Source organism: Bufo bufo, chromosome 1, assembly GCF_905171765.1.
Source record: "Bufo bufo chromosome 1, aBufBuf1.1, whole genome shotgun sequence".
In the NCBI taxonomy this organism is placed as follows: domain Eukaryota; kingdom Metazoa; phylum Chordata; class Amphibia; order Anura; family Bufonidae; genus Bufo; species Bufo bufo.
In genome coordinates this window covers 840,525,838-840,537,128 of record NC_053389.1, presented here as the reverse complement: position 1 = coordinate 840,537,128, position 11,291 = coordinate 840,525,838, and the positions used below count along the sequence as shown (strand labels likewise).

The following is an 11,291-nucleotide window of genomic DNA, read 5'->3' as shown; positions in this document are numbered from 1 at the left end:
TGCAGAACACCAACCTCCCGAACTGGATACAAAGTAGCACTCCAAACTGGAACCTCACGAATAGCTGCTAGCAGACGAACAGGAATCAGCTTACACTCCTGGCAATCAGTCTCTAACAGCATACAGCGGATCCCCCCAAGAACGAGACAAGGCTCCGTGTTGAGGGTCAAGCAGTGGTCTGAGGTGCTGGCACACCCAGCCTGGTTTTTATTACAGTTGTTTGCAAATACAGGTCCGCCCACAGGGAGGTATAAAACAACCAAGCCCATCTGGTGGACAGCCCCTAGGGGACCAGAATGAAGACTGTGACATAGGACAGATATGCAGCACTGTAGGATACACAGAGACAATACATCCCCACAATGCATCATGGTTTCCTCCTCTCTGCCCTGGAGACACCCGAGGCGTAATCCAATTATCTCTCAAGACAAAGAGAAGTCACCAATACACATGTGGATATAACAGGACAGACATCACCATTTAAACACACAATGGGACAATGGCACAATAGAAACACACCCAGCATATTCCTCCCAAGCTGACAAGTTACACTTATTATAAATTGTTACAACTTTGTGAGTTTACATTGGCCATACATATAACTTACATCAATTTAAACAGTATAACTTGGGGACAAACCTATCCAAAATTCCCTTGAATAGGTTCAGGGGTTTAAAAGTGTTATGTCCCCTGGACACTCTGTGTCTCTCAGGTACTGCTGGCAATGCTGCCAGTATCTGCTCAGCAAGTTACACACACAGGCCGATGTACTACTTAACCAGAGCAAGGTTTATTACCCAGAACATTATGGCATTCTTACATGGAGGAGTCTTATTCCAAACAGCTTCTGTCCTTATCAGATGTAATCCCTTCTCAGCCTCATGTGTCTGCTTCCGTTTCCCCTCACACACTGTCTGACTTCCTGGTACAGCTCCTCCAACCCCATCATGCATCAGGAGAAAGAGGGTAAAGGTCACAGTGATCTATCACAAACATCACACCTCCTTTCCTTCCCAAAAAAAAAATAAAAATAACAAGAGAACAAAATGTTGAACACATAACATAACAAGGCAAGCGAGATCAGTTCAGCAAGTAGTATCTCCAACTCAGTTCTGTGATTTCCGCAGCACTTCATGAGCCCTTTGTCTCTGTTCCCTGACCTCCAATGTGTCCCGTAAGATTTCAGCACTTTGCCAGCGCGGCGTTTGACGTCTTTGACGGGTAGACTTACGCAGAGGCACAGCACCGGGAGGGATAGAGTCAGTCAAAGGTTCTGGAGATGTCAGTGGGCGTCCCACAGACAAATCAGTCTCTGTAACTCCAGGCACATGTCCGGGCTCCTCAGGAATCTGGTCACCAACCGGTTCAGGGTTTGGTTGTAAACTTGTGGGATCATGCCAGACACCATGCCATATGTCACCAGCAGAGTTCAGAGTAGACTCTGGTGGGTGGTTAGAAAGAGGGGTCGGTTTTGTCACTAGTGGCCGGCAAATGCGTTTCCTCAATTGTGAAAGGTGTCGCCGAACACAAATGCCTTCCTCCAGGCGGACAAGGTACATTCTTCTGCCAAACGTTCCATCAATAACGCCAGGAAGCCAAGGAGGCAAAGCTCTGTAATTCCGAGACCATACAAGATCACCGGCACGGAATCCCAGACGGCCCGGCGGAGGAGGTGTTGGTGACTGTTCCTGCGGACGAACTAAATCAAGTTTGGTGCGGAGATGCCTGCCAAACATAAGAAAAGCCGGTGACAGCCCAGTAGTAGCGTGTTTCGTGTTACGGTACATGATCAAGAATTCCAGCAGCTTCTCTTCTGACAGTCCAACCTGGTCCAGAGTGGACAGTAAGTGCTTCTTAAATGTCTGCACAAATCGTTCTGCCAGCCCATTTGAAGCTGGATGATAAGGAGCTGTTTTGTAGTGTTGGACGCCCAGGCCACTAAGGAAGGATTGAAACTCATGCGATGTAAATTGAGTTCCATTGTCGGAGACTATGGCTGTTGGCAAGCCATATTGAGCAAAGAGCTTCCTTAAGACTAGAATGGTAGCAGCTGAGGTAATAGAAGGCATTTGAAAAACCTCCGGCCATTTTGAATGCGCATCTACCACGATCAAATACATTTTACCCTGGATGGGGCCAGCAAAATCAAGATGGAGTCTGGACCACGGTTCTGTTGGCCATGGCCAAGGTTGCAGGGTTCCTCTCTTTTGGGGTCGCTGGGCTTGACAGCACCCAGGACATTGAGCAACATAATCTTCAATTGCTGTATCCATTTGTGGCCACCAAACATAGCTCCGGGCTCGCTGCTTCATGCGCACCACACCAGGATGGCCTTCATGCAGTATCCTTAGCATGGTTGATTGCAAGTACTGGGGTACAATCACTCTATTGCCCCATTGTAGGCAACCAGCATTAGTCACAAGCTCACATTTTCTGGCAAAGTACGGACGAAATTCACCTGAAACTCTCTCTGGCCATCCAGTCTGAACATAAGAGAATATCTGAGACAGGAAAGGATCTGTGGCTGTATGTCTGGCAATCAGGGAGGTGGACATGCAAGATTGTGGCCTGTGTACTTCCACTACACGTACCTCTCTTAGTGGGTGGTCATCTCTTAGTGGCAATCTGGAAAATGCATCTGCATTGCCATGGGTATCATGGGAGCGGTATCTGATAGAATAAGCATAAGCTCCTAAAAATAAAGCGTACCTTTGTAAGCGAGATGCGGTTGTTGTAGAAATTCCTTTCTGAGGGTTCAGTATTGACAACAGAGGTTTGTGGTCAGTGATAAGTGTGAACTCCCGACCATAGATGTACGCGTGAAATTTTTTTGTGGCCCATACAATGGCCAAAGCTTCCTTGTCAATCTGGGAGTAGTTTTGTTCTGCTGAGGTTAAAGACCTGGAGGCAAAAGAAATGGGGCGCTCCGTGCCATCCGGCATGACATGGGAAAGCACGGCACCCAGTCCATAAGGCGAGGCATCACAAGCCAGGATGACAGGTTTCTTTAAATCATAGTGGACCAGAACTCGAGAAGACAGAATGAGTTCTTTAGAAAGCCGAAAAGCTTCTTCACATTTGTCTGTCCATATCCATTTAGCTCTTGCATCCAGTAAGCGATGTAATGGGTAGAGCTGGTGTGCTAGGTTCGGCAAGAAACGGTGGTAGTAATTTAGGAGGCCAAGGTAGGACCTGAGCTGGGTGACATTCCGGGGGGTAGGGGCATGGGTAAGGGCTTTAACCTTTTCTTCAGTAGTGTGTAACCCATGTCGGTCCACCGTGTGGGCACAAAACTCCAGTTGAGACTTGAGAAATTCGCATTTTGACAGATTGACACGCAAACCATACTTTTGGAGTCTCTCTAGCACAGCTTCAACATTCTTTCTGTGTTCTTCATCAGTGGGACCAGTGATGAGCATGTCATCCAGTAGACATTGGGTGAAAGGTATTCCTGCCAGTACCTCATCCATGATCCGCTGCCAGATGGCTGGAGCTGGGGCTATGCCAAAAACCATGCGGTTATACTGGAATAATCCTTTATGAGTGTTAATGGTCAACAGATGGCGTGAATCTGGGTGTACTTGCAGTTGCAGGTAAGCTTGCTTTAAGTCTATTTTTGTAAACTTTTGCCCCCCAGCCAGTGAGCCAAATAAATCTTCAAGTCGAGGCAATGGGTATTGATCCACAAGAAGTTGGTTGTTCAGAGCTACCCTGAAATCACCACAAATCCTAATGTCTCCATTCTTTTTCTTGACAGGCACAATTGGTGATGCCCATTCACTTCTATCCACTTTCGTTATGATCTTTTCAGCCAATAGGTGGTCCAGCTCTGCTTCCACTTTTTTTCGCAAGGCAAAAGGTACTGATCTTGCCTTACAAAAACGAGGTGTAGCACCAGGCTTCAAGAGGAGGTGGGCCATCTTTCCTTTTACGGTGCCCAAAGAGTCCTCAAAAACCTCGTTAAAACGTGACTTCAGGGATTCCACCCAATGGTCTACTTTAGAAAGCAATGTACATTGGGCAATGGTAAAAGGAGGCATGCCCAGGGCTTTGATCCAGTCCCTTCCATACAGCGGAGGACCTCCATTCCTTACAACATAAAGGCGTCGACTTTGACTGCGGTTGCCTAATGTAACAAGGGGTTTTACATAACCCAAGGGCTGTAGTAGTTCCTTGCTGTAGGTTTGTAGTGTGAGCTTTGTAGGTTTTAGCGGCAGGGACAGACCCGATGCCTTTAAATCAGTCCATGAAATGACAGACACAGCTGCCCCTGTATCAACATCCATGGAGACAGGACAGCCATTGAGTGTGACATCCACTTTAATCGCAGGAGTACTCCCAGCTACTTGAAACAGTCCAACATGCTGGACACATGTCTCCTCATCAGAGCTAAAACCGTTATTGTCCATATCCACACGGAATGTCTGTTTACGTCTATCTTTTGTGGTAGTGTTCGGGGAGCGAGAGCTGCGGCAAACGCGCCCAATATGACCAGTCTTTCCACAGCGAAAACAAACGACATCCTTGAACTTGCAAGCAGGCGCACTGTGAGTAGTGTTACCACAACGGTAGCAAGTCGGGGTCCCAGAGACAGAAGAATTAGGGTGGCGAGGTTTAAGCTGAGTGGCAGGGGACGGGCGTCTCGAGCGTTGAGTGATAGCGGTGTGGAATATTTCCTCACACTGGCTTGCAGGAGTTGTAGGTGGTGCCTTCAGTAGGGTGGCGTCCCGTGTTGCCAACTCCATGACCGTAGCAAGGTCAGTGGCTTTCGTCAGAGTCAAGTCGGGTTCTGTGAGTAAACGTTTCTGTATGGCTGGGTCGCAGAGTCCCATGACGAACATGTCACGGAGAGCCGTCTGTAGGTAGTCTCCAAACTGACAAGTGGCAGCTAGTTTACGTAAAGCAATGATATATGTCTTTATATCCTCCCCGGCCTGCTGCCTTCTACTGTAGAATTTAAACCGCTCTGCGATTTCTAACGGCTTCGGGTTGTAGTGTGTATGTAGCGTCTGAATTAACTCAGGCAGGGACTTAGAGGCTGGCTTGTCTGGAGAAACAAGGTCTCTGAGGGTTCCATATGCAGCTTGACCCAATGCAGTGAGAAAAACTGCAACTTTCTTTTCAACAGTCACATTATTTGCTTCCATATACTGTTCCAGCCTCTCCACCCAGGAGATCCATGACTCAGCTGCAGGATCAAATGGTTGAATAAACCCTATGAAGGCCATGTGTGCTAAAATCCACAATCCTCGTCGCCACTGTTATGTCCCCTGGACACTCTGTGTCTCTCAGGTACTGCTGGCAATGCTGCCAGTATCTGCTCAGCAAGTTACACACACAGGCCGATGTACTACTTAACCAGAGCAAGGTTTATTACTCGGAACATTATGGCATTCTTACATGGAGGAGTCTTATTCCAAACAGCTTCTGTCCTTATCAGATGTAATCCCTTCTCAGCCTCATGTGTCTGCTTCCGTTTCCCCTCACACACTGTCTGACTTCCTGGTACAGCTCCTCCTCCCCCATCATGCATCAGGAGAAAGAGGGTAAAGGTCACAGTGATCTATCACAAACATCACAAAAAGTTAGTATGGGCCATAATCCTGAGGCAAGAGGCTGATAAACAGGCCTCTCCAAAACCCAGTGGCGAGGTTGGTTTCGCCACACATCTCCCCCCCCCAGGGAAGACTAACCAGATACCTGACCTCACGCCAGTCGGTACCTGAGTTAGTCTGGCAGCCCACCCACAACCCAATACTGGACCTGTTGCATTTGGTAGCCTGTCTCTGTCCAGTGAGTCCACCAAGGTTATGTTGGAAGCTGGTACTCCCGGTCTCTGTGTTGCTCCCTGGCTTAGAGTCTGGTTGTTGGAGGGGGAGACCGACTGTCTCTACCCCCTGTGCTGTAAGTGCAGAGACCACGGTCCCATCTGCACTGTTGTGGGGCTTACTGTCTCCCCCTGGTGGGTTAAGCTGCCGCTGGGGAGAGGGGGTAACGAGCTCCTCTCCCATACATACTTCCAGCCGCTGTGGAGGGCGACTGACCGTCTCCGCTCCCAATACAGTATCCTGCTGCTGGGGAAAGGAGACTGGGCTCTCTATTCCCTGCTGGACACTCTGCCGCTGGGGGACAGGACCGACTGTCTCTGCCCCCTGTAACTCCGGCTGCCGCTGGGGAATAGAGACTGGGCTCCCAATTCCCTGTACATCACACGGCCGCTGGGGAATGGAGACTGGGCTCCCAATTCCCAGCACATCACTCGGTCGATGGGGAATGGAGACTGGGCTCCCAATTCCCAAAAAATCATGCTGCTGCTGGGGGGCAGGAACAACTACCTCTGCCCCCTGTAACTCAGCCTGCCGCTGGGGAATGGAGACTGGGCTCCCAATTCCCTGCAATTCACACTGCCGCTGGGGAATGGAGACTGGGCTCCCAATTCCCTGCAATTCACACTGCCGCTGGGGAATGGAGACTGGGCTCCCAATTCCCTGCTGGACACTCTGCCGCTGGGGAGGGGAGACTGAGCTCTCTCTGTCCCGCAACTGTAATTTCCGATGGAGGTCCACCCAACGTGGCAGCTGACTGTCACCTTCTGCCCGGTATAGTAGGGTCTTGAACACTAGACTCCTCACGAACTTCACGGATTTCTCAGCTGGATTGGGTCCGAAGAAGTTCAGCCGCAACCACATCATACGGTCAAATTCCTCCACAGAGTATCTGTACTCCACTGCTGGTTCCATCCTGGTGCTTTTAGGGTCGCTGTACTGAGACATGCGTTGCCCTTAAGTTGTAAAATCCAAAGAAATGGTGTCTCCTGTAGCTGTCCTTCTGGCTGTAGGAACGATCCCGCTGCTTGCCACCAATGTAACGGACCGTTTCAGCAGACAAGGGGTTAAAATCCGTTTAGGCGATAGGCCCCTTTTCTGAGAGACAGGCCCAGCTACTGCAGAACACCAAACTCCCGAACTGGATACAAAATAGCACTCCAAACTGGAACCTCACGAATAGCTGCTAGCAGACGAACAGGAATCAGCTTACACTCCTGACAATCAGTCTCTAACAGCATACAGCGGATCCCCCCAAGAACGAGACAAGGCTCCGTGTTGAGGGTCAAGCAGTGGTCTGAGGTGCTGGCACACCCAGCCTGGTTTTTATTACAGTTGTTTGCAAATACAGGTCCGCCCACAGGGAGGTATAAAACAACCAAGCCCATCTGGTGGACACGCCCCTAGGGGACCAGAATGAAGACTGTGACATAGGACAGATATGCAGCACTGTAGGATACACAGGGACAATACATACCCACAATGCATCATGGTTTCCTCCTCTCTGCCCTGGAGACACCCGAGGCGTAATCCAATTATCTCTCAAGACAAAGAGAAATCACCAATACACATGTGGATATAACAGGACAGACATCACCATTTAAACACACAATGGGACAATAGAAACACACTCAGCATATTCCTCCCAAGCTGACAAGTTACACTTATTATAAATTGTTACAACTTTGTGAGTTTACATTGGCCATACATATAACTTACATCAATTTAAACAGTATAACTTGGGGACAAACCTATCCAAAATTCACTTGAATAGGTTCAGGGGTTTAAAAGTTAGTATGGGCCATAATCCTGAGGCAAGAGGCTGATAAACAGGCCTCTCCAAAACCCAGTGGCGAGGTTGGTTTCGCCACACCTCCTCATCTGATAAATGTCACCACTAGAGGGCGGCACAGAATCCTCCTCATCTGATAAATGTCTCCACTAGAGGGCGGCACAGAGACCTCCTCACCTGATAAATGTCACCACTAGAGGGCGGCACAGAGCCCTCTTCATCTTATAAATATCACCACTAGAGGGTGGCACAGAACCCTCCTCATCTGATAAATGTCTCTACTAGAGGGCGGCACAGAGACCTCCTCACCTGATAAATGTCTCCACTAGAGGGCGGCACAGAGCCCTCCTCACCTGATAAATGTCTCCACTAGAGGGAGGCACAGAGCCCTCCTCACCTGATAAATGTCACCACTAGAGGGCGGCACAGAGCCCTCCTCACCTGATAAATGTCTCCACTAGAGGGCGGCACAGAGACCTCCTCACCTGATAAATGTCACCACTAGAGGGTGGCACAGAACCCTCCTCATCTTATAAATGTCACCACTAGAGGGCGGCACAGAACCCTCCTCATCTGATAAATGTCACCACTAGAGGGCGGCACAGAACCCTCCTCACCTGGTAAATGTCTCCACTAGAGGGCGGCACAGAGCCCTCCTCGCCTGATGAATGTCACCACTAGAGGGCGGCACAGAGACCTCCTCACCTGATAAATGTCACCACTAGAGGGCGGCACAGAGACCTCCTCACCTGATAAATGTCTCCACTAGAGGGCGGCATGGAGCCCTCCTCACCTGATAAATGTCACCACTAGAGGGCGGCACAGAGACCTCCTCACCTGATAAATGTCTCCACTAGAGGGCGGCACAGAGACCTCCTCACCTGATAAATGTCTCCACTAGAGGGCGGCACAGAACCCTCCTCACCTGATAAATGTCTCCACTAGAGGGCGGCACAGAGCCCTCCTCACCTGAGGAATGTCTCTACTAGAGGGAGGCACAGAGCCCTCCTCACCTGATAAATGTCACCACTAGAGGGCGGCACAGAGCCCTCCTCACCTGGTAAATGTCTCCACTAGAGGGCGGCACAGAGCCCTCCTCGCCTGATAAATGTCACCACTAAAGGGGGGCACAGAGACCTCCTCACCTGATAAATGTCACCACTAGAGGGCGGCACAGAGACCTCCTCACCTGATAGATGTCACCACTAGAGGGCGGCACAGAGCCTTCCTCACCTGATAAATGTCACCACTAGAGGGCGGCACAGAGACCTCCTCACCTGATAAATGTCACCACTAGAGGGCGGCAGAGAGCCCTCCTCACCTGATAAATGTCTCCACTAGAGGGCGGCACAGAGACCTCCTCACCTGATAAATGTCTCCACTAGAGGGCGGCACAGAGACCTCCTCACCTGATAAATGTCACCTCTAGAGGGCGGCACAGAGACCTCCTCACCTGATAAATGTCACCACTAGAGGGCGGCACAGAGACCTCCTCACCTGATAAATGTCACCTCTAGAGGGAGGCACAGAGCCCTCCTCACCTGATAAATGTCTCCACTAGAGGGCAGCACAGAGCCCTCCTCACCTGATAAATGTCTCCACTAGAGGGCGGCACAGAGACCTCCTCACCTGATAAATGTCACCACTAGAGGGCGGCACAGAGTCCTCCTCACCTGATAAATGTCTCCACTAGAGGGCAGCACAGAGCACTCCTCACCTGATAAATGTCTCCACTAGAGGGCGGCACAGAGACCTCCTCATCTGATAAATGTCACCACTAGAGGGCGGCACAGAGTCCTCCTCACCTGATAAATGTCTCCACTAGAGGGCGGCACAGAGCCCTGCTCACCTGATAAATGTCACCTCTAGAGGGCGGCACAGAGACCTCCTCACCTGATGTCCCCACTAGAGGGCGGCACAGAGACCTCCTCACCTGATGTCCCCACTAGAGGGCGGCACAGAGCCCGCTCAGATTCAGAGGAATACGGTGGATGATGGGAAATTTTTGTAAATATATTGGAGAAGTACACAGGTCACAGAAAGGGGAACAGAAAATATGGAATGCTCCGGCCTGTCCTTTATACAGAACGCACTTATTTTTGCAGGTGACATTTTACACAAATGCATCTTTTTTTGTTTTTACATTATTTTCACAGCCTGAATGGGTGTCAATTGGAGGGCCTTCACTGCCCAAACCCCTGAAGACGCCAAGTGTTTGGCGAAACATGTCGGGGGGCCAAGTGTTATTAGTGTGCTTTTAGCCAGCGTGAGCCTAACAATGATAGGGGTCTAATGGATATATTTGTAGAAGTAATGTATTCCACAAGGACATCACAGCTAGCAGCCAGCGCTCTGTGGGAATAACAGAGCGCATCCAGTGAGCATAGACTATGCCATAAGAATTAGACAGAGAATCTAACATATACTAGTGAAGGGTGCCCTCTAGTGGATTACAAAAAATAGACCCATTATAATCATCTATATATACAAAGCAGGCAAAGCTGTTATTTTTAACTATAGAGTTCTAGTTTTTTATGGACATGAAATAAACGTTAAATTTTAAATTATATTAGTAACACGTGTTAACCCAGGGACACCTATGGTCCTAGTGACCAAATGTAAATAAAAAAATTGGAGGGCTGTGACCTCTGGTGCTCGTCTGCCACGATCTGTCCATACAGAAGTAACGGACATAGAAGTCCGGAGTCCGGTGATGAAGGACAGATTCCTTTTGCCGGAGTGAAGCACATAGATCCTGTGCGGTTTTACATATGTGGGATTTGGGGTCTCACTCTGATAGGATATAGGATATAGGAGAACTAGATGGGGTCCTCACACAATGAGGATGACGGGGGTCATTGTACGAGGGGAGAAGCCCCCCACTTCATAACCCCCATCCTCCCGGACCAGACGCAGGAGCAAGAGAGGAAGATGAGGGCGAACATCATGAGGAACCAGAGGGCGGTGTAGGAATGATACGGAGACTTCCAGAGAAGAGGAAGCGTCTCTGGAGCTGATAACGGGAAGAATCAGGAAGCTCAGCAGATTCCAGGGTAGGCCGGCGATGTACAGGAAGCACAGAAACCAGGGGTCATCACAACGCGCAACAGTGGAAAAACAACGAGCCCAGTCTGTAGGGTCTGTTAGAATGTATGGGCCTCAAAGAGCTCGTCCCAATCAGGGTCCCCCCTAGTACAGAAGATCACTGACCACTGGTCTCCATACTGGACCCCTAACTCTATATAGAGCCTAGAACAGAGCCTGGAAATACATATAGACCCCAGACCAGAGCCCCTAAATCTATATAGACCCCAGACCAGACCCCCTAAATCTATATAGACCCCAGACCAGACCCCCTAAATCTATATAGACCCCAGACCAGACCCCCTAAATCTATATAGACCCCAGACCAGACCCCCTAAATCTATATAGACCCCAGACCAGACCCCCTAAATCTATATAGACCCCAGACCAGACCCCCTAAATCTATATAGACCCCAGACCAGACCCTGTAAATACATAGAACCCAGACCAGAACCTGTAAATACATCTAAACCCCAGACCAGAACCTGTAAATACATATAGACCCCAGACCAGAACCTGTAAATACATATAGACCCCAGACCAGAGCCTGGAAATACATATAGACCCCGGACCAGAGCCTGGAAATACAT

The 11,291-nt window shown here is 49.5% G+C and overlaps 1 protein-coding gene across 1 annotated transcript; it reads right to left on the bottom strand.

Annotated features, from left to right (window-relative positions):
• Nucleotides 1-1,106: 1,106 nt before the first annotated feature.
• Nucleotides 1,107-5,318, bottom strand: LOC120990636 (uncharacterized protein K02A2.6-like). The gene has a single exon (XM_040419555.1). The coding sequence runs from the start codon at nucleotides 5,226-5,228 to the stop codon at nucleotides 1,107-1,109; it is 4,122 nt and encodes a 1,373-aa protein (XP_040275489.1). The 5' UTR covers nucleotides 5,229-5,318.
• Nucleotides 5,319-11,291: the final 5,973 nt, after the last annotated feature.

Excerpts from the sequence above, each read along its gene's own strand:
- LOC120990636 (XM_040419555.1), bottom strand. The coding sequence starts at position 5,228 with ATGGCCTTCATAGGGTTTATTCAACCATTTGATCCTGCAGCTGAGTCA.